Source organism: Lycorma delicatula, chromosome 1, assembly GCF_047948215.1.
Source record: "Lycorma delicatula isolate Av1 chromosome 1, ASM4794821v1, whole genome shotgun sequence".
In the NCBI taxonomy this organism is placed as follows: domain Eukaryota; kingdom Metazoa; phylum Arthropoda; class Insecta; order Hemiptera; family Fulgoridae; genus Lycorma; species Lycorma delicatula.
Genome location: NC_134455.1, coordinates 232,997,558 through 233,022,391, shown reverse-complemented (window position 1 = coordinate 233,022,391; position 24,834 = coordinate 232,997,558). Strand labels below are relative to the sequence as shown.

The 24,834-nt window shown below is 31.1% G+C and overlaps 1 protein-coding gene across 2 annotated transcripts in view; it reads left to right on the top strand.

Annotated features, from left to right (window-relative positions):
- LOC142329561 (hsp70-Hsp90 organising protein-like) overlaps positions 1–22,520 on the top strand; it is a 49,153-nt gene extending 26,633 nt beyond the window's left edge. The window contains exons 5-7 of one of the 2 annotated variants that reach the window (XM_075374239.1): positions 2,384–2,513; positions 10,558–10,785; positions 22,356–22,520. In XM_075374239.1, the coding sequence (XP_075230354.1) occupies positions 2,384–2,513; positions 10,558–10,715 (288 nt within the window). In that variant the 3' untranslated portion in view covers positions 10,716–10,785; positions 22,356–22,520. The remainder of the gene's footprint in view (positions 1–2,383; positions 2,514–10,557; positions 10,786–22,355) is intronic. The other variant, XM_075374248.1, reaches the window with a different exon arrangement.
- The last annotated feature ends 2,314 nt before the right edge of the window (positions 22,521–24,834 follow it).

Genomic DNA, 24,834 nt, shown 5'->3' with positions numbered 1-24,834 from the left:
TGATTAACCCCCTTACCAGTCTTTGATAGAATATTCTGACTTAGCCAATATGCACGATTATGGCCTTTATCAAAATATTCCGATGTGAACTTTTTGTCTGGTTTTTATTCGTTCTCTGTCATAATATTCAGTCATTTTATATAATGTTTTTTTGTAGTATTCTGCATTGAAAGATAATACTAGTAGTTAGTTTTAATACGATGTAGAGAAAGGGATTTTTATGTGTATTTTATCTGGCTGTTTTGGCAAGTTTATTTATGATGTTCTGTGTATTCTGACTGTGAGCACTATATTTCTTATATCCTGAAATTCTATAAATATATCAGTTTATAAGTGTAATGTAAATATTTTGTGTGTAGGTAAAATTATAATGCTAATTGTGTAAATATTTTGTATATACGTGTGACTGAATTCTGCAAATATTGTATATGTTTGTGTGCGTGTAATAGTAATAAAATACATTTTGCAAACAAAAAAATTGTTTTTAAATTATAATTAGATTATTACATTTATAGTTATTGGGTTATACATACAGTAAATTTAAAAAAATATATAGAACAAGATAACATTCATTTCTGTAAAAAAAAAAACAAATCTGTAAGGCGTTAATAATAATTTTATAAAATATTTTTAATTTTTAATGTTCTCAGGGAAACATCTGACAGATGCTTTGAAAAGTTTGATTTATAAAATATAATTTATTTTATTAAAACAGTCAGGAAAGTAAATCATGGTCTCTCACTGTTTTAAAGTGTACTTCTTTTCTTTTCTAATAGAAAGCAAAACTTCCTTCCTATTTTAATGGAAATTCTTCTCCCTTCAATTGAAATTCTAAAATTATGCATCAGTTACATTGTTGAATGCAAAAATTGTTTCCTGTCTTACTGTTATAGCAAATTAACTTTTTTTTAACAGCCACCAAGGTGGGTTACATTAATCATTAAATAAGAGCATTCATTACATATGTGTGTTGCATGAAAAGTTTTGAGCTTCAACATGAAGATGGCAGCACTCATCAACAAATGTGGGGGAATGTATTCGCGCATGCGTTGAAAGATACTGACTAAACTTTCAGCCATTTTGGAAGCTCAGTTATTGTTTGATAATCATTTGAGTAAGTCATTGTTAGTTTTTGTGAAAATGGAAAAAAATCAAATATTATGCCGTGATTAAATACTTTAATTTGAAAGGCAATATGCCTACGCAAATTAAAAGAGTTGGACACTGTTTATAGTAACTCTTTCCCATCATTTGCTACCATGAAAAGATGGGCAGCTGAATTTAAACATGCTCGTACCAGCTTGGTTGATGATGAGCATTTGGGACGGCCAAAAACTGCAACCACCATCAATATCATCGAAAAAGTTCACCAAATGGTAGTGGATGACTGAATTAAGAATAGAGAGGTAGCAGAGGCTATGGGCATATTGAAAGACATGTTTGTCATATATTAATTGAAGAATTAGGTATCCATAAGATATCTGCACATTGGGTGCCACATTTTCTCACTTTGGACTAAAAAAGCATTCGAATTAACATTTCCAAGGCCCTGCTGGAGCAGTTTAAGCAAAATGAGTCTGATTTTTAGCATTGATTCAACACTGTAGATGAAACATGGCTCCACCACTATACTCCTGAGATGAAACAAAGTCAAAACAGTGGACTGCAAAGAGTGAACCTGCTTCGAAGAAGGTGAAGACTGTTCCATCCGCCGGGAAGGTGGACAACTGTTTTTTTGGGATAGTAACGGAATTTTGTTTTCAAAAAGGTAAAACAATAGCGGGACAGTATTATACATCATTAGTTGACAAACTGAAAGCAGAAGTTGCAAAAAATGACCACATTTGAAGAAGAAGAAAGTGCTTTTCCATCAGGACAATGCACCTGTTCACACTTTGACGGTCGCCATGGCTAAAATTCACGAATTGCACTTTTAATTGGTTGACCACTCACCGTGTTCACCAGATCTGGCCCCAAGCGACTTTCTTGTTTCCTAATTTAAAGTTTCGCTTTGAGGAAAGAGATTTTCATCAGACGAGGAGGTTATCGCATATGTAAATGCCTATTTTGTGGAGAAAGATGCCAGTTACTATTTGGAAGGGTTAAAGAGATTAGAGCATCGCTGGATTTAGTGTATCAACTTAAAAGGAGACTTAGTTGAAAAATAAAACTATGTTTGTCAGAAAAAATACTTTTTTCTATGTTAGGCTCAAACCTTTTCAGGCAACCCTGGTAATGAATGCACCAGTGGTCTTGTAGAAATGATAGGATGAAACAGGCCTGGTTGGATTCATCACAGTGTGGCACTTTTTTTCTGGGAGTTATTTGCAACTAATGTAGTTTTGCATGTATGTTAGAAATTTATTTCAGTTTTCTTTTTCAGCATCCAATACTGATGGCATTATTAACCATTTCTATAGCAATGGTTGGTTATGGATTTGCAAAAGGCTGTCGCTATTACATGAAATGCCAGCGAGATGGGCTTCTTGAACCACCTATTGATCTCTTTACTGGTAAATTTCTATTACCATAATTAAATTAAATCTGTTACATTCATTCATACATATATCTGACTTAGAGAATACCCAACTTTCTTTCTAGGTAGATTATCTAATTTTCCTTTGTTCACTTCTTGTATCACACATATTACTTTTCATCAGTTTGTCTCAATTTTGACTCTCAAAAATTAATCCTGAATTAAGAATAAGTAATTTGGCATTGACTTCCAAAATATAACATTTGAAAGTTAAATTGAAGTAATAGTATATCTGGATTCTTAATGCAGTTTTATTAAGTTTCATTTTACACTTTTAGTTTATTCTTAATTAGATTTCAATTCTATAAAAAAAAATCATTTAGATGATACATAAAGTCTAGAAATCCAAATCTTGATAAAAATAAATGAAGTCAAGGAGAAATGTGCAGAGATGCTACAAAAAGTATGAGCTCTGGCTCTCTAGATTGCAGAAATATATGTTATTTATTTAACCTAAGTTTTTCAACTAAATTTCTTGAATTTTTCATCAAAATGATAATTTTTTTTTACAAAAAAATAAATGTACAAATTATCTTTGTTGACAATCTAATTTTTTATTTAAAAAAGCTGATAAGTTTTGCAAACATACACTAAAATTTAATTGTCAGTCATCTGTTATTATTGTCTACTTAAAAAATAAAAAAAACTTCCAAATAATTTAATTTTTAAATGAATCTTTGAAAATTATATTGTATTTATAATGAAGTATTAAAATTAAAAAGGTGTTAATTTGATAATTTATTTAATTAATTTTTTTTTTTCAATTTGGATAGTTAATTTTTAAATAATTGTTAATTTTTTAAACTTTTGTTTGATTTGAACAGTTGACTGACTACTTTTATCAATTTTCTCAGAATTAGATTTATTAAATATTTTTTATTAGCAGTTTTACAATGTAACTTTATTCCAAAATGTAAAGGATTGCTTTGTGTGTATTTTTATGGATTTCTCTCAGTGGAAATGCTTTTCTGAAACCCATATTTATTATTTTTCAGATTAAAAACTTGTACACTACCTATTTCATCCCATAACTTATATTAACTTATATCCCAAGAATTTTAATATTTCCATTTTTAACATTTTTCAATAGTTGTCACTATTGTAAAAGTATTCACAGAGCTTTGTTTAGATGAAAATTTTTCTTTATATGCACTTGTAGAACGTATCCTCAAATTATTTTCTTTCTTTGCAAGACACCTACATATAAAATAAGTTGCTTAGTTTACATAATTTCAATACTTCGTAGTTCTATGAAGCATATATAGCATTACGCTATATAAGAGTAATGTGCTGTATATTTTATTATATTACGATACTTGATTTTATTTAATCTTGAGTTTTATTTCTGTTAACATATTCAGTGCTGAGCACTTACAGGCACATGGTCTATGCTTACATGCAGTTTACTGACCATGCACATTTGTATGGTAGAACAGCGGCTTTTCTATTTCTACTGGTGGGGATCAGCATGTTACTATTGACTTGCTATCATATGTTAGCACATCAGAAACGTTTAATTTTGTTACTGTGCAGTTCATTTCTAGTTACAACGAACTGGCTTTTTTGATGGAACTTAAAATTTGTGTGAACTTTCATTGCTTTTATAAAAGGATTGATTTATAATAAATAGATTTATTTTATAGATTATTTCTATTTCAGTTAGTATTGATTAGACAATTATGTTATATTTTTATTTTATAATTTATATTGAAACTATTATTTTCATTTTGTAAATTAATGCTTTTTGGTGATTATTTATTATATCCTCTATAGTAAAATGGACATTACATAAATATTTTTAACCCTTCAGCTTAATATCCCAGCCAGTATCTATGAAGTCGCACTGGAGTGTATTTTTTCCAGGTGTAAAAATCTCTTTTTTGTTACTTCCTTGTACAAAGTAAAGGAGATATTGTGATCACGAAAAATTTCAGATTTCAACAGAAATATCCTTTTTGATCATCCCTGAATCCATTTTGACTGGTTTTGGCATGACGTCTGTATGTATGTATGTATGTATGTACCTCGCATAACTCAAAAACGATTAGCCGTAGGAAGTTGAAATTTTGGATTTAGGACTGTTGTAACATATAGTTGTGCACTTCCCCTTTTGATTGCAATTGACTGAGCCAAAAGAGCCCAAAATCCTAATTTTTTAGGATTTTGTTCTTAACTGCAGTGTAAGCCCTCATTGAGAACTTTTCAATGATATATTGTAAGTGGTACTTATTTTCATTGGTTCCAGAGTTATAAGCCACGTAAAATTTAAATTAATGAAATATTTGGATCTTACAAGAGAAGGCACATCGATTTGAATCAGACTTGATTTTTTTTTTTGTTTATTAACTTTTTTTTAAAAATATATTATTTATTAATAATTATTAACCCATGATTGTAAAAACAAAATTTACAGTAAATAATAATTCAATAATAACAATAAAAATAAATATTTTTAAAAAAATCTGTAGTGAAATAAAATTTTATATACTTTATAATTTGGTGAAACATCTGATGATATTAATTGAAGATTATAATTTAGAATTGTATTATTTTTGGATTTTCTAGTTTAATTTTATCTACATTAAAGTTAACTACAGAGTAACTGAAAAATAGACACTCTCAAAAACAGCATATACATTGAGGCACACATGCCCGATCTTTAATAAAATACAAAAAAATCTTATCTTTTAGTTCATTACTCCTCTGATATTGTCGGAAAATATTCATTCTCCCTAAGTCAGAGTTGATCATCATTTCATTTTTTTTTTTGTTTTTTGTTGCCAATCATTTAATCACTCTTTGGGTTGATATAATTTTGATCTTAATTTATGTACATTTTCTCTAATTGTCTCTCTTCATATTCATCATCTTTTTATTCTTTTCTTGGTACTCTACCATTACTCATAACATTTTCAGCATACACTAGGCTCATTCTGCAATGTATTTCAGCAGTGCTACATCCTTCTGCTTGCAAAAAATGTATCACACTTTGTAACTTGCACGTGGCAGGAGTATTGATTGTAACGGCCATGTTCAATTGCTTGTAGCTCGACTCAGACTGATGCAGTACAGCTGGCAGTGGCAGAGGTTACAGTGGCAGGAGTATTGATTGTAACGGCCATGTTCAATTGCTTGTAGCTCGACTCAGACTGATGCAGTACAGCTGGCAGTGGCAGAGGTTACAGTGGTAGAGAGGTGCAATCGCACAATGTAGACCTGGCTCTCGCCCATGTCTTGTTTACTTAGATGCATAATCGGATGTTGAAGAAAAGGACAGCCCTGGTATTTCTTCTCTGCAAAAGTACGGAATAAAGTTGTAAATGTAATCATTTAAACTATCTGAAATAACAAAAACTTTAAGACCAAACTTTGTAAGGTTTTGGTTTATATACACGAAGGAAATTTTTCCTCTGAAGAAAACCGTACTTTTCTCAACTGATATGTAAGAACTAGGATTATAGAATAACTGACATTTGTTGTGAATCGTATTTGTAATTCATCGTATTTTTATACCTCGATCAGTGCTCTCATCACAGCTGGAATGAAGGTTCCAAAATAGAAATAGAAAATGATCTCTGGTAAAGACATCACTAAAGAATTGCACTCAGTTGACTCACTTCCCTGAAAAAATAATTTTTCAGCTCTGATAATGGATGTAGACCCATATTAAGTATTACTTCCAGTAGAGCTTTAAAATCAGAACTGTTGCATCTTTCCACTTTTCCTTTTACTTTTAGGGCTGCTTTTACTTTTGTAAAGGCAAGTAGTTTTGCAAAAAAGTTTTTTAGACGAAGTGTTTTTTTTAAATTATTTGTCTCAGAACGTAAAATTATAAGGATTATAAGTAAAGCGTCATCAAAAAACAAACAAAAATAGTCTATGGGCAACAGCGATGTGTTTTCATCAAAAGGCCTCAAAAAGCCATTCCCATTCCTGCCCAATTTTCAGTGCTGGCAACTTGATTAAAAAAAAACCTAAACAAGATTGGATCAATCACAAAAACAGAAAACTACTAAATGTGTAACATTAACTGATATAAAAGCTCCAGTAATGCGTCACAACTTTAGCGGATATATTTGTTTAAGACCTGTAAAATCTAGAACCACATGGGGATAAATTTGCATGAAAATTTTGTGTATGCGAATATATCCGCTATTATCCACAAAGGATTAATTTTATTCTTTTAAATAAAAATTTTAAAATATACAATTATTTCATTATGTGTTTAAAACATATATAGTATAATTACTTTAATTGTTTGTCAGATTATTTTAAAACTTCAGAGAAATTTATGTAAAAACTAATTTTCAGGTTGTAAACAAGTCAGATGATAGATGAAATCATATAAAAATAACTGTAATTTAATCTAACTGATAAAAGTAAAATAAAAAATTCTAAATCAATTATTGATGTACAAAATAAATTGAGGATTTATTGCCTGTTAATTCCTCAAACTTAGGTCTTTCGTTTTTCATAAAACGAAGAAGTAAACTGTTCTTATATAATTAAAAGACTAGAAAATGAATTAACATAAATTACCAGCATGAACAAGCAAGAAGTTTAGGAGTACACTCAACCCGGCACAAGTGAGTGTTCAGCACAAGACTGTATAGATCCAGTGCTTTCTCGTCTCCTGTGCATACGATGGACTAGCATTGTGATTGTGTGTTTTGGGTTTTTCAGTCATTTTATATTCCAAGATGTATATATATATATATATATATATATAAAAACATTAATAACTAGTATTAAAACAATAAGTGTTAAAAAACAAAAAAAAATCAGCAAAGAAAACACCAGTGAAAAGCCAGCAGTGAATTTGTTAATAAAAAGCACTGAAATAATTATTTTAATAAGATTATTTGAGTAATAGTAAGTACACAGTATCGCAGGAAAGTTTCAATTTTATGAAAGTGACGTAATCAGTAATTTACACTTATTGGGAATTACAGCCTTTACCAATTAGAGATGTAAGTTTTGCACATCATGTCTTTTGTTGTTGGGACTTTGAGATACGAGTAGAGGAATTTATTTTTAAGATTCATGAGAAAAGGGAACCTGTAAAATATTAATTTTTTTTTTTTTAAGAATAAATATTACTTTAATAGCTTAAGAAAAATAAGTATCTTTTTTTGGAAAACAGCTATGAAGATTCAAATTGATTACTGTATTCTATGCTAATGATGTAGAAAAGAAATTCCATTTTTTCAACATAACCTTCTTATTTAAATTAAATAGACATTACACTTGAGAAATAATTCAAAATCTAACTCTTACTTGGACCTTAATCCAAGGGTAATAATGTTTTAATCATTTCTTACTTAATTCCTCTGTTACGTGGCACGAATGTATGCAATTATTTCTCACAGAAAGTGTTTTATTAATTTGGTAATTTACACTGTTTCTTCCAACACTTTCTTATGACTATCTTGCATGTGCAGTATCTAAGGTACAATCCGTCAGGTATTCTCAAAATTTGAGAGTAAGGAGAATGGTTGTTTAAGAGTTCCAAATTGGTTTGTCATTGTTTTTTTTTTAATATGCAGTTTACAACCATGTCCACATTATACTTCAACTCTATTTACACAACATATTACACACACTGCAATGTACAGTAGTGTGCAAATTAATCCAAATACAGGGAATCTTTTGTTTATTTCTGTTTGTGGCTACACTATTTTACCACACCCATTTTTTAAGTTGTCTGTGTAATGTGAGGTTATTGGTTTTTTTTTTATGTTATAAATAGTGTTTTGTGAGAAAGATTATTTCATTTTTTTGTTAGAAAATCTTATTTTTTTTTTTTTTGTTCTGTGTGTCTTGAATACGTAATAATGAAAATAATAAATGTAACTTCAAGAAAGCATTCAAAATTTGTTTCTTTCTGAGAATACCAGTGTGATACAATAAAGATAGCTTCTGAATGTGTTGCTGGACGAGAAGCAGTGAAGCTATTTTAAAACAGTTTTGAGAAACTGGTTCTTTTCATCAAAGGAAAGGCATATGTGGCTATAAAAGAAAAAGTACTTCAACACAGGATCGGTTTCTTGTAACAAAAAAAATAAACGTCATTCAAAATATTTGCTGTGGACTTAATGACTATTAGTATCCAGTGGAACAGATTTACAGATAACAACTGTTAGACTACAACTTCTTGCGGCTGGATGGAAAGTTCATTGGGAGCAAAAAGACAGCTTTAACACTAGTAATCTGCAAAAAAAGGCTCTTGTGGGCCAAAGCACTTTCTAACTGGGCCAGAGAAGACTGTAAAAATGTTATGTTTTCTGATGAATCGCATTTTTATGTTCAGGGGCAAAGGGTTCCATAAATTAAAAAAGCATCAGATAAAATACATCACCAACTTAAACCCAGCATCCTCAGAAAAAATGTTTGGGAAGTTGTTTCACATTTGAAGGCTCCTGTTCATTACTTCACTATGTTGAAAAGTGATGGATATATCAAGATTTTCAAGGAAAAATTTGTGACTCAATTTCAAAGTAGATTCACATAAGGCAATGGAGTGTTCTAACAAGGTTTGGTCCATACCATACAGCCAAAACGCGGCAAAAGTTTTAGTAAAACAAAACAAAAGTACTCCTGTGGCCAGGCAACTCCCCCAGACTTAAACCCAATTGAAAATCTTTGGGAAATAGTAAAAATGAATTGAATCACAAAAATTGACCTCATTAAAGCAATAATATTGGTATGGTATCCTGATTAAAAAAATAAAAATAAAAGTTTAGAATTTGTTGAATTAATGCAAAATCATATATGTGAAGTTTTAAAGATTAAAAAAAGACATATTAATTACTGCATGTTCACAACTTTTACAAGTATGATTTTTTTCTAAATAAAATTACTTTTTATTAAATAACATCTTTGTTCAGATTAATTTGCTTGCTATTGTAAATACAATCCAATTTTTCTTCATACCATAATATTATGGCTTTTACAACATGTATTGAATGTCAACCATTACCCAAAGTGTAACAGTTTGCAGATGAATGGATAGTTTTATATAATGAATTATGAATGGGCACCAGGATATTGAATTCTCTGAGCTCTGTTACCAGTAGTTACAGATATGTGCTCCACTAGAGCGAGACTTTATTTTTGACATACGTACAGTAATTAAAATTTAGTCTTAAAGAATTCAAAGCATGGGAATAGGAAAAGTATTTAAATTTCTAAAATTTGGTGCAGTCTGATGTCTTACTTGTAGAGGCTGTTGCTGATAAACCTGTTATAGAAAAGGGATCCTTTTATTAAGTGAAGAGTTGAAAGTTGTAATGAATTTATCAAACAAGTTACAGCACTTGCTGAAGTGTCAACTATAATTAACAGAGTAATTTGATGAAACTTAGTAGTTCATTAGATCAACTAGTAAACAGAGTTGATGAAAAAATTAATATACAACCAAGCTTATCCATGAACAAAACTAATGGCTTGATTCTACAAACCACGTGAATTAATTATAGAAGAAAATGGTGATTTTTTCAACCATTAAAAAAAATTAGCCCATATTCTGGATTCAGATTTGTATTCTGTCTCAATCTCTTTGGATTTCTTTACCTTTAATTTGTTTTTTGTTGTTCTTTTTTTCTGTGCCTATGCACAAGGAGATTTTGTTTAAAGAAAAGATGTCTGATAATACAGAGTTACAAATATATAATTATAAATGAAGGATTGAACAAAATCACTTTTGGAGAATGTTACTGTCCTAATTCTAATAAAGAAATCATTACATTATCGATGTCTACATAAACTTTTCATATTGTTTATTTATCTGATAAATTGATCTCTAACTATAATTTTTTTTATTAATGGAACTCAACTTGTTTCTGTTGCTTGATTTGAGTATAAATTTCATTTAAAAAAATATATCTTTAGCATTATTGTGTGTAATCTTTAAATTTTGCCACTTGCTTTGTTATTGTCACTAAAGTTAAACAAAAAAGGAATTATAATTTGAAGTCTTTGTAAACACTGTTTGTCATATTAAAGTAGTTTTAATTTTTCAGGAGAAAAAACAAAAGGAGGTATTGATGATGAGTTCAATGATACTAGTGGATTTGAGAGTGATTTACCAAACAATAACTCAGCAACTGGAAATAATAGTGGATCTCATAGATACACAAAGGCACAGGCTAGATTTAGGTATAAAAAAGGTCGCAGCTAAATAATAAATAACTCTTTGGAAAATTTTGTACCGGTTTTCAAATGTCTATTAAACTATGATAATTATCAAGGTAAGACATATGGTTGATTTTTAATTTTAAATATTGATTTTTATCTTGGTCCAATTATGTTCAGACATTTGGATGACTATTGTTTTTTTTTTTCTTTAAATGTAAGCACCTCAACACATTTGTCCAAATATTTAATTTATAAAAAATATACACTAAGATATTTCACAAATTATTACGACATCAGGTGGAAGATGTAGTAGATGAAGACCAGTTCAGTCTCAAACAGGCTGGTCCGTCGGGGGGCATTTTCTTTCGGCAGGCCTCAAGCACCACCTCTATCAACTCATCTGGACCTGTCACAGCTTGCCTGTCACTCTGCCTCTGTCACTCTTGCCTCTATCTTGCCTGTCACAGCTTAGCAATGAAATCCATGGCCCTGCACATCTGTGCCTTAGTCAGGTACCATAGTTTGTTTGGATGCTGTGTCACCAGTCGATCACTAGGACAGTGAAAACCACTGTCCTGTGGTCACTACCCAGCTCATCTTCAAACAGAGCCCACTCTGTTACATGTGGATCAGAGACTGAAGTTATGTCTACCACAGACCCCTGTCCTCTTGGTAAATCGGTGGAGGCCTCAGGGACATTCAACACCGTTAACCCGACCGATCCCAGCAGCTCTGCCAGTTCATAACCTCTTCTTGAAGATCTCAAGCTCCCCTGCTGTCAATGAGAGATCTTGAAGATCTCAATGCAGTCTGCATTAACTCAAATCCTTCAGTCTGTGGTAAGAATGAATGATTTCCTACTCTGTCTAATTATCCACTCCAGACCTCCGAGGAACTCTGAACCTTTCATGTGCACAGTTTGGGGAGACGTATCCACAGATCACAAAATTCTCTGTTACATCCACAGCCACGAAGCCGTCACCCCTTTCAATGCTGTGTATTTCTTACTTCCCTGATACATCTCTAATGGCTGCATCTCCATTTCTCTCAACAGTCTGTGGATCTGCAGCTAGCACTCTCATGTTTGGCTCCGAAATCAGGAGCAGATCAATACCACCGCTCACACCAAGTCGTCAGCCGACAGGCTCCTGTTAGCATTGACTTGCAAGCAGTTCATCTCCTGGTCCCAACTGCCCATCTGGTGTCCCGTCTCTATATGCCACACATTTGGCATGCTCCTTTCACTCTGCCCACCTGATGTCTTACAATCACTGTCGCCATCTTCGGTTGTTTCTTCACTTTGGGTCCACCATCCTCTCTGTAGAGAAACAGTGTTACCTTTAGACCCTGGCGCCTCACCCAGAATTCTAATGATTTCTTGATGTCTCCCAGCTTTCTCCTCATCATGGCTACCCCCAAGTCTTGTACTCCATCCCTTGCAATTCTATCCAGGGCCTTTAGGATGTGATCCACCGAGTCTACGCTTTCACCCTCTACATCTATTATCACATACTTCTCTCCTGTATCCTCCAGGTCCTTTACATCACCAAGGACTGTTACCACCAACATTTCTCTAAAAACTGTACCCACAGGATGTACACTTCCATTCAGCCTTTTCTTGACTCCTGGCGCAGTTTGACACATGTGCCCAACAAATAGGCTCCACTTAACACCCAGCATATCAAGGACATACACTATTGCCTGGGCGTTCTCCTCCTTGGGCAAACAAGCCTCCTCTGTGACCCACTCATAGGCCTGGTTTGGCCAGCGTTTATCTACCACCTCCTTTAGTACTGTCTTGTCCTGTCTACCTGTCCTGTCTTCAGCACCTCCTGTGTAGGTGCTATAGGTGCATGTGTGGTGAGGCCCTCTGTGACCTCTGCAACATCCTTTACCTGTAGGGCTATGCACTTTGCTGCCTCTGTAATGGTCTTCGTGGTGGGAGTGACCTTGCACAACTCCACCAGTCCAGCCACCTTGTTCATTAATGTAATCAGTTCCGGGCATCCAACATTTTCAGTCTCGTTACTGTTTTCTCTCTTCCTCTTCCTCAGCCTATCCACTACTGCTCCACCATCTTCATCATCTTGGGAGACATCCAATATGCTGGCACCAGTGCAGGGTCAGGAGACCGCATGGTGTTTTTACTTTGCGGAACACCACCTCTTCCTCCATTTTTTCTGGCATCTATGGACATAGATTGACTAATGACCTCGGAATGTTGCTCTTTGCCTTGCTCAAGTCCAAAGATATAAGGTAACAAAGGTTCCCCTATATAATATTCAGCAGGACTTAGAAAAACAAATTTCTAAGTCCTACATCGTTCACATATAGTTCAAAAAGCACCTTATATAACTATTCTAGTGACAGCTAGTACCCGTAGGGTTGCACACAAATTATTCTACTTAGGAATACAAGAGTTTAACTTATCTTAAGATATTAGATCCAGTATAATTCACTTGGTATAAGTATAATATTATATGTCATGAGAGCATCAGTAATAAACAGTTCCTAGCAGGCTGCTCACCAACTAACACTCCACTTCTGCTGTATCCCCACATGCTAACAGTTTTTCTTAAATGCTAAATTTCACTGTTAAAAATTTCACTGTCAACTGTTAAAACAGTTTATTCAAGAATAACTGGCACAACCCAACTAATTATTAAGACTACAACGAATTACTAATATATTTATAAGCTATTATCACTTAAACAAGTTACTATTAACCTACTTATTCAAATCACGTGGCCATAGATTAGTTTCACTTTTCATATTATAAAATGCTACAAAAATTAAATTCAACCAGTCTGATGGTATATAACACTAAACTAACACGTCCTATAACTATATCACACACTTGAATATATATTTACTAGCCTAATATTGAAATATGAGTACTTATAAATACGTTTCACCATGTGTTTTTGGGTAATATCCATCCACAAAAGCCTTTAATACTACACTTAAACTAAACATATGACAATGCGAACATGTACACTCTTAGAATGCATTATTATATATCACTTAACACTACTAGATCACAAAAAACATCGTTTTACCACTCGCATATAAAAATACTGAGAAGCCTTCTCTGAACACATTCGACCACAAATTTGACTTTATATTCACACCTTATTAACAACTAAAATTTCTCAGGTGTTAAATTAAAAATGTTTATCAATGATACATAATTAATGATTTTGGTACTATGATCTCTCAATTTTTTTTTAAAAAGGAAAATATGCCAGTTTGGTTGCATCATTCTGTAAATAGAATAAACTTACAAAAAAAGACATACTTGATAACTCGGCTAATTGAATAAAAAATTAGTTTAGTTAATGCATTGTAAAATGAAGTGGTTTTAAATATATGAGAAAAAAAATTCCTTAGGTGAAAGCTTTTAAAAATAGCCAGTTTGGTGGGTTCTGCATCTAAGCCCCAGATTTAAATTCATAATTAAAAGGCAAAAGGTATATATAAAAAAAAAATAATAATAATTAAGAAAGATAGAATACATGAAGCCGATGATTAAGACTTTGTAATTGTTTTGAAACTAAAAAATTAACACAACAGAAAACAATTGAATAAACACCTAACATTCCTGTTATTTGAAATTAACATTGTTGTTAGAAGTATTTAAATTATACAATTTATTCGTCTTCACAGCCAAATTGAATAGCAAACTATATGTGTTAAAAACTGACTGATTAGTTTGTCAAGAACACGTTGGTGATGTCTGATTTTTTTTGTAGAAGAAACTAAAGGAAAATAAATTTAAACCTTGTATCGACATTATCTCTGTGTACTGTGATAGTAAAGATTAAAGCTGGTAAATATTAAGTCAGATTGCTTTATCAAAGGGGTGAAACTTGCCACAATTGTGATGAGTGTGGCTGATTTTGTTGTACAACAGTTATCCAGTAGTTAAATGTCAAAACAGTTAAATCTTTCTAAAAAAAATAAATGTAAGTAGAGTATAGATTATCAAAATAATCTATAATAAATCATATAATTTATCATATTATTATATACAATTCCTGATTTTCATCCCCAATTGATGAGCTAATTTTTATACCTATCTTTACAATAATAAGCTCTGAATTCTTAAAAATTGACGAAGAAATAGTTTCTGAAGTGAAGATGCCCACTTTTAAAATATCTGATTGTAGTATGTAAAAGTAATGAATCTAATAAATACAAATAAGGGACTAAGATGGCAAAATTTTCTTTAACAATGTTATATTTAGATTAATTTAATGCATACAATAATTATAATTATTTACACATTCATATTGACCCAAATTTTTCTTTTTATTTTGTAGAATTATCAAATTTTGTTTATTCTGTGTGATGGCTTCATAACATAAATAATTTGTTTAGTTGCTATAAAAGCTGAGACAAATAAAAGGAAACAAACATGATAGTATTTTTTATAAATTAATATACATTAGTTTTTTTTTAATAAAAAATAATTGATCCTTTTTAAGGTTGATAACAAATTATATATATACATAATGATCTAAAATTCTATATATAAAATTATAATATTCATTTATTTTTATTTGAAAATTTAAATAATTCATTAACATGTTAAATACTATTAATATTAAATGAAGTACACAGTATGCAGTAGGTCTGAACTAAATTTCTGTAGTTGATACAAGTAGCGCCACCTGTAGGACAACCAAGGAACTATGTAGTACAATGTCTGGCTAGTGTGTGTACAAAATCTTATCATGATTCGTCACTCCAGTCTCAAGTTATATTCGCCCGCGTCTATTGTGTTCATGTGGTCTTGTGCAAGCTCACAACATGGAACAAAGAAGTGCAATAAAATTTTGTGTTCGACTTAAAAAATAATTCATTAAAATTTATTCTATAATACAGCAAGCATTCGGTGATGAAGCTGCATCTCATACTACAACATACACATGGTGGAAGCGGTTTAAAGATGGTAGAGTGTCATTGGATGAGGACAAATGAAATGGGGGCCATCAACAGCTCTTCATGACAAAAATGTTGCAAAAGTGCGTGTGCTTCTGCTTAAACAACCTCATTTTACTCTTCGGGCCATAGCAGAAAGTAAGACATTGGTAAACATTGGTAAAGGCACAGTATGTACAATTCTAACGTAAAAAATGAACCGCCAAAAGATGTGCTCTCATTTCGTTCCACACTTCTTGAACAAAAAACAAAACCAGATGTGTCTTTCATGCACTCAATACTTCATTGAAACTGCCAATAGTGACTTGAATTTTTTGCAAACATTTGTAACTGGGAATGGCTGGTGCTTCATGTATGATCTGAGAACGAAATGTCAATCTGCTACTTGGTTGAGTCCTGAAGCACAAAGACCAATGAAAGTCAGACAGCAAAAATCAAGAGTGAAAAGATGTTGATTGCATTCTTTGACTCGAAGGGCCTGATCATCATGAATTTGTCCCAACTGGTCAAACCGTGAATTCTAAATTTTATTTGGAAGTAATGAAACACCTGATGTGTTGCATTCATTGAATCCAGCCTGAGTCCGCAATCCAGGCAGCTGGACTTTCTTGCACAACAATGCCCGGCACACTTGGCAGTAGTTTTAACATGTTATTACATTGTAAATCAAATCACCGTCTTTTCCCACCCGACTTGGCTCCAGTAGACTATTTTCTGTTCCTGAAACTCAAGTTGAAGATGAAAGGCTGCTTTTATGACAACATTCCGGCCATCCATAGGCTTTAATTTAGTTCAGGAACTTTTCAGACATACTGTATATATTAAATAAAATAATATATAAAGCATCAAACACAATAAGTAGAAGTTAAACTTACCACATCAATTCCAAAAATTGATTTTCTCAAGATCCTGCCTCTTCAGTTGTTACCAGATTTTATATTTATGTTAAAACATATTTATTTATGATTTGTTAATTAGTCAAAATTGTTTTTTGAAAACTTGGAAATTTATTGTGGACAAATATGAAATTTCTGCTGTTTGGAATGGGGTTATATTTAAAATATCATATTTTCCTTTTTTCTGTTGTCATTACTGCCAAATGTTACTTGCCAAATTTTTAAATACAATAATAAATTTTTGATAAATTATATTACCATTCAAGATTATATCCCTATATACCATCACCCTCAAAATTCACTGGGCTACCAAAATTATATAAATTAAATAATTCTATAAGACCTTTAATACATTTTAAAACAGCACCTGCATATTTCTTAGATAATACTTGGAATAAGAGTGAACCCTCGGCTATAAATATAATGTAAAAAAATGATTCTGAAGTCATGAATAAATTAAATTCTATTAAAGCTAATTTTTAACACATAAGTGTATAAGTTTGATATAAGTATAACATTAACATATACTCTAATATACTAATTGACAAAATAATAGAAGTAATAAAAAATAGATTAAATGAAACCCCAGAATAAACCAATGCATTACTCACAATTTTAAGAAATATTATTATATGATTTTACTTTGCATTTTACTTACGTCTTACTACGTCTTTGGCAAGACGTCACAGAAAATATCCCAGTAATTGTACATTCTACAAAAATGAATGGCCCCACAATAGTCATTCATCAATCCACACCAAACATTGACTTTTGGAGAGTCACACTGATATTCAATAATTTCATGCAGTGGCTCTGATCCCCAAATTCAGCAATTGTGTCGACTTACTGACCCACCAATGTGGAATTTTGTCTCATCTCAAAATATGTTTTTTTTCTGGTAGTCCTCATTTTGATCAGTGTTGTTAGGCATTAAAGCTGCAAACTCCAATCTTTTCACTTAGCTTTTGGTTTGATTTCAAGTAAAAGTTGTACCTTATGTACACATAGTCTAAGCCACTTTGTTACACACTGTATGGTGCACTTTGTATACTGTAGATTTACATATTTCTAACTCTAAATTGCGCCTTGCTAATGACTTGTTCAGGCTATGCATACAAGATGCTCGGATCTGTTCTACATTCTGTTCAGATACAGACAGCTGCCTAATGACTTCCCTTTTAAGACACTACCTGCTTCCTTAAACTGATTAAACCAATAGAGTATTGTTTTATTTATAGGTGTGGCACTGCCATATTCATGTCAAAATTTTGCTGAACTGTGATAACCGATCTTGTTTTGAAAACCAAATTGTGCACTGAGCTTTTCGCTGTGGTGCATCATGACAGAGTGAGACTGCCGACTGGATATGTGATGCCAACCATGACTAATATTTGCACAGAAAAACTTAATATAACAATTTTAACTGTTTCCATTATTTCATTATGATCTTTTGGAACCAAGGAGTTCTTTTATAGTCACCCCATATATGATTTATACAATATAATATTATTGTATTATATAAAATAAATAAATAATAATATATAACTTATATATAATAAAAATTTCTTAAACTGTATTATATTATTAATACTAATCTTGACTACCATATGAATAAATGATCTGATTTTGTCTGCTTGTTTTGGTGTCTTTTCTAAAAATATTAACTTTAGAAAAAATATTCAGGCATGTATTTACATGCTTAAAGTACCTTTGACATCTTGTAATAAGATGGCTTAACTAACCCACACCCTCTAAGATGAGAGTGGAAATGTTCTTGTTCACACTCTTGCATAATTATACATGTACATGTGACTAGTTGATACTTGTATACTGTTAATTCTAAAATATACACTGTAGTATCTGTATGATTTTACCTTTTATTTTCTTCTGATTTGTTTATCTTTAAAGAGAAAAAATTGTGTATGAAAAACCAAATTTTTAGGTTTGCAAAGTTGTATGCCTATACAGTTATTACACATTTTAACAATTGGCTATGTAGAATTGCCTTTGATATTTGCTAAGGCAATAAAGTTATGTGAAGCATTCTTTGTGTTATTTTAAAATTTTATGGCGTTATTATAAATTAAATAGTTAACCCATGAGGCTACTACAGACCAATCTATCGCCCAATAGTTTTTTTATGTGTGAAGATTTGTGGGCTAATCTAACAGCTCAAACCAATAACTCCATAATTCATTTTGTCAGATATCATTGTATGTAATATTATTATTGTTATGAAAAATAAAAATAAGTCTGCATGCAGTATTTTAAAAATTAATCGTTTTTATTATTTGAATATTTTGTTAATGTATCGTAATTTGTTTGTAATTTTAATTATGTAGTATTATTATTTAGGAACTTGTTCCTGAAGAGTAACCAGCACATTTTAATTGTTTTTATTTGTTAGAATTGTATTGAATTGTGGTTAAATAAAACTGCATATTTATAGTTCACTAATAAAAAGTTTACTAGATAACTCTTAACTTTATTTATTCTAAAGATTTTTTGTATTTTAGGAATACAAACATATGTATTCCAAATAAATATAAGTTGTTACTTTGACAATCTCATGATAAGTAATACAATTTGTTTCAGTCATGGGTTCCAGTACTGTGTTGGCTTAATAACTTTCACACATTATAATTCACAAAAATAAGTTTAACTGTAATTTTTGACATCGTGCTTTATTATTAACTCCAAAAATGTTTACAAATTTGCCCAGTTAATATAGTTTTATGTTGTTTTATTTATTATTGCAAAACGAAATTATATAAACAGAATGAAGGGTTGGAAAATATTCTACTGTAACTTTCACTATCATAAAAGAAAAGTTTTTCTTATGAATTTTTCAGGTTGAACTGTGAATAAGTCTAGCAGCCAGTGTTAAATGTGTGTCTTAGAAAAATAGATATTATATGAGTACTCTTATTTGGAAGAGAAATTACCTTTTCTACATTTTATTTACTGCGCTATCGCCATGATAGCGTGGCTCCTTTGTAAATTTTTTTCTAACTTGTTCTATTATACTGAAATATTTTTATATGTACAATAGTATTGCATTGGTTGGAGATTCATAATCATATGGATGGCCATGCTGTTTATAGAGATTATTTTACAGATACTTCTTAATCTCGTGAAGTATCTGTATTGACAAATAAACCTTACAACTTTTAGTGGGTTTCTAGTGAATGTTTATTCAAAGAAGTTGGGTATTTTATCACACAATTTTATATTCTTTCAATTTTATATTTGTTATTTATTAGCACATATATACTGTTTAAAAATTTAAAAAAATTTATAATGCACTTTTTAGAGAAAAAATTCCCTTTTGGTATGCCGGAAGACACAAGTAGATTTAACTCAATACAGCAATGGTTACATATGAAAAAAGTTATTATATGTTTAGCATCTTACAATTCCAGCAAAATTTTGGTCATCCCTTGCCATAAGGGTTGGTCATATCAAAAAATGTTTCAGGCAAAACTTATAGGTAGTGTTTAGAGGACTAACGACAACTTTAAACCTATTCGATACTGTACCTATTAAGGGACATATGATTCTTTTTTGTCTTCGAAACCCCATTTTTTTCAACCCGCTGGACCAATGGTTGGTGTTACCAAAAGACTTTACTTACATAAGTTTTAGGTCCTTATCCAAAGAATAGTAGGAACATTAAACAAATTTGATATTTTACTTGATAAGAGTTATAGCAACATTTTGTTTTTTTCAAAAGGTTTTGATCCTGGGGAAGAAAAAAGTCACATGGGCTAAGATCAGGCAAATAGGTTAGAGGGCTGAGGAACCACTGGAATCCCTTTTTCGTCAAAACTGATCGATGGAGATAGCTGTATGACAGGGGTTGCTGTCATGGTGGAGCACTAAATGTTTAAAATTCCCAGTTTGACATAAAGCACCTTTTTTCTGAGCCTCTCATGCACCTTTTTACCTTCCTACTATAAAAAAAACAAATCAGTATGGACTTGATTTTTGATTTGTTCATTCAAGCTTTCTTTCATCGCGGAGACGTCTCAGTGTGCCACTCTTGACTTGGTCATTTTTTTGTTGGATCATACTCAAAAATCTATGATTCATCACCAGTGATAATATAACTGAAGAAACCTGGGTCATTTTTGATTCTGTTGAGGTCCCAGCCAAGGCCAAATTCAAGACATTCATTCTTCCAATTGTCTTTGTGTTCAGTTGAATAGTTTTTTGCACCAACTTGGCACATACCTTTCTCATCCCCAAATAGTGATTCAAAATATGATAAAGAGTAATACGATTAAAATTTAACACTCATTTTAGTCTGAGTGTTAATCCAAGATCTGACCTTGCATGAGCCCTCACTCTTTCTACATTTTCTTCAGTTTTTAATGTTGTAGGCCTCTCTGAGTAAGATTTGTCTCCCACTGCTTCCCAGTCCTCCAGAAATACGTTGTGCCACTAAAAGACTTGTGCTGTTAATAATGAATGTTCCCAAAGGCTCGTTGCAACTTTTTTTTTGTCAAATTTGCAGATTCGTCATGTTTAACTTAAAATTTGACGTCACATTACTGTTGGTCCAAATTTCACTGTTCCATTTTCTAATGCACTGCAAAAATTTAACTTCACTTATCACCCTCCTGGGGTCACGTAGTTGCTGCACAGAGTTGAAATTTTTCACTGAGCGTCTGGGAGTGGCTGACGCACAAGCTATGTGAAGGGGGAGCTTGCATCATTGCTAGATTGCTCCCAATGTTACCAGTCTCTTGTCTCATTACTTTTCTGCCATACCTCATATAATTTTATTATTATAATTATTCATCATTCTTACCTAGTATGTCTATGAAAAAAGAATATGAGATAAATAAAATCAAATTCATTAAAAACTAATTGTGGGTTAGTTTATTTTATAGACAATTTTTTTTTATTTTTAAAGGATGTTGTAATGAGGAAAACTCAAGTTTTCCTCATTAGCTTGAGCCTGCTAATGTGAAAATTAAGAATAATTATATTACCTTCTCAGCACAGAAATGTTAGAAAATATAGATAAAACACCAAGTAGTATACAACTATTAGTTGAATATTAGATGTAGTTGTTAATATCAATAACTTTTGTACTTAATATTTCATTAATTATCTTTCCTCAAAATAAGTGACCCCAAAATGGTTAATATATAATTGATATTGCAGATACTAATTCTCATCTATGATTAAAGTCTAATTTATGAACTGTCAGTTTCATAAACTGGTAAGTAATAATTATTAGTTTATTGATTTAAGAAAATTCTAAAATTTCTTTTCACTTTTTGTTATATGTATGATTGCAACCATTACATATTATTTCTTTAACATCTGCAGGCATAACAATGTACTTATTAATTTACAAAGACTGTTGGTTAATTTTTATTTTAGATATATAATTATGTATATAAATATGGCTTAAACCACCAATATTACAACTGAACTCTTAAAAATCTGAATTGGGAAATACCTAAGTTTCTATATTTATAAAATAATGATTTATAGAATGTGGATTATCACTTTCCATTATTAATGTTTCATCACAGATATCATATTTTTGAGTTTATATTATTTAATTTTTATGTATTTAATCGCTGTATGCTTACAAGTATATATTATGTTACTGTGCATATACTGTATACTAACAATTTCTCTTGAAAATCACTGATAGTTTACTTAGTTCAAAAACTTAATTTTGTCAAATTTATACTCAGTAAAAATTATTCTCTTTAATGTATTTTCCTGATAATTAATGTTGTATTCTGTATGATATTCATAATGTGCTTTTGCACTTGTTTTAAATTTTACAAGGAAAATTTAATATTGTTGCTTTGTTTCAGATCAGTGCCAACTATAAGGTTTGGATAATTTGTTTGACTACTGCCTTTGCCTTTATTCTTATAAAATGACTCATATCTCTCATTTTAATATGAAATTATTTCCTGTGATTCATTCATGAATAAAAATAAATTTATATAAACCTTAATTACATTTTATAAATGAAATTGCTTATTTATTTATTATTTGCCTTCATTTCATTAATCTCAATTTTTTAGAAGTAGTAAAGGTGTAGTTGATAGTGGAAAAATTTGAAGAGTTAAGAGGAAAAGTAAATTTAAAAAAAATATTGAGATTTTCCAAGGCTGTTCAAAAATTTCTGGAATCTTTATAAATTCTTTCATAAATTAACTTTAATTTTTTTTTTTTAATTTTCATTGTATCATGTTTGCCTTATTTCCCTTGATATATTTTCTTAATGGCATGATAATTTTTCCAGTTGAAGTAATCTGAAAACATAATTTTCACAATTATGTGTCGTTAGTGAATTTATTCTGTTGCTTCTATTATCATCTCTATTTCAGTCAAAATATCAATCTTAAAAATACAAAAAAGTTTCAGGAATAAAGTAATGTGCTGATTGTAAAAGTACAGTCATTTTGTTTTTGTGAAAAAATAATATATTACCAGAAATTTGTGCACCAGTATACTTTTATGATGGAAGAATTAAAATTAGCCTTTCTGCACTTCAAAATTAGGACTATTTCTTCAAGATCATCATTTCCATGTATTCCTGTTTATTTGCAATCTTTTAACCAGTAACTGTTTGTATGCACAATCTTTCATACTGATAAAAATATCAGCATTACTAATATTTGACCTAATCTGACTAGCTTTTTTCAAGCTTGGTAACATTTAATGATTTATTGTAATTTTTTTTGGGGGGGGGGATTTTATCTTCACTTACTGCTTATAAAACAAAGTTTTCACCAACGATCTTATCTCACATATACAGTGCAACAGTTTGTGTCCAACTGTCAGGCAATTTAATTCTGCTTAACGTCAGTGACAAAGTCACTGATTAACAGTGACTTCGTCTCTTTAGTGATTATCTTTTCAATAAAGAGATAACTTTTCTACTCAATTCTGGAACACAAAAAACTAGAGAGAAATGATGTCGAAACATAATTTCCTTATACTTTGGCACATTTTTTTTTTAATATTTCGAAAACTGTTTGCGGTATGATTTCTTGCAGAGTTCTTTACCCAAATTATGTAGGCATGATGCCCTGTTTGCAGCAGCAGTTCCAGCCAAAGCTAGTATAATGCAGTCTTGTTTCAGCCAGCAGTGGAGTTGTTTGTCTGATTCTTTTTCATTTACTCAGTTCTTTTCAGTACTAATTCAACCTTTTTAACAGTATACACTATTTAAAGTAAATACTTAATCTCTATTGATTTTAAAGTTCCAGAACTCTAATAAAGGATCATTTACTGCCTGTACTGCCCTGATTTTTTTTGTTTACAGTGGTTTATTAATATTTAGTATTTATTTTTATTTTATTCAGCAATTAGTTTTGTATTTTCTTTTTCATTATAGCCTGATGTGTATTATACAATCAATCACTGGGGGCGGAAATTTTTTATTGAGGTTTATTTCTTTTTTTCTTTATAATATTCAGTCGCACTATGATGAATTGCAATCTCTAATTATTGACTAAGTGGTTAAATGGCATGAATATTTAGCTTTTATTCAAGGAGACACCATTTACTGGCTATTCATAGAAAATTACTCTGATTATTTAAGTGTCATGTCTATTAATATTGTATGGTAACATGAAATTGCAGCAGCAAAATTTCTCCCAGAATTTACATTTTGAATTTTTAATGAGAATTTAGAAGCTTACACAACAGTTGGGAATGCTGCTACAGTTTATAATTTAAGATTATCAGGCTATTAAGATATAGGAGGGTATATTAGGACGTCTTTGATGTAGTCTTCTGGAACTGAGTTCTCTCCTGGTAGTTTGATTCTTGGCCATTCAAAAAAACAATAAAAATGGAAAACAGTGTCGGGTCATCATGAATTAATGGAAAATTGCAGTAAAGTAAAACAAAGTAGAGAAAAAAAGAATGAAAATATTATCAGCCACAAAATCCTAAATGATATAGATGATAAAAATGAAGTAGGTATATAGAGATACTCATGTGGTACTCTCAGATCAGACCTGTCAGTTTTGTAGTTTGAAATTTTCTTGAAAAAATATCTTCAGCAGAATGTATTACATATTGCTCCAAAGGAGCAAATAAACTGGACCACATTTGCATTTCCCCATTAATTCAACAACGTATGAAAAATGAACATGAACATTCCAAAGACTTTATGAAAAATGTAATGTTCAATAAATTGTTCTCTGGCATTTGTTTCAGTAAGAGCAGAAATTACTCTTCCACCAGGTTATGGACCTTGTTTTAGAATTAATGGAACAATATATCACCGCATTGTCCATGCAGCCATGAGGTGTGGCACTGTCTTGCAGAAAG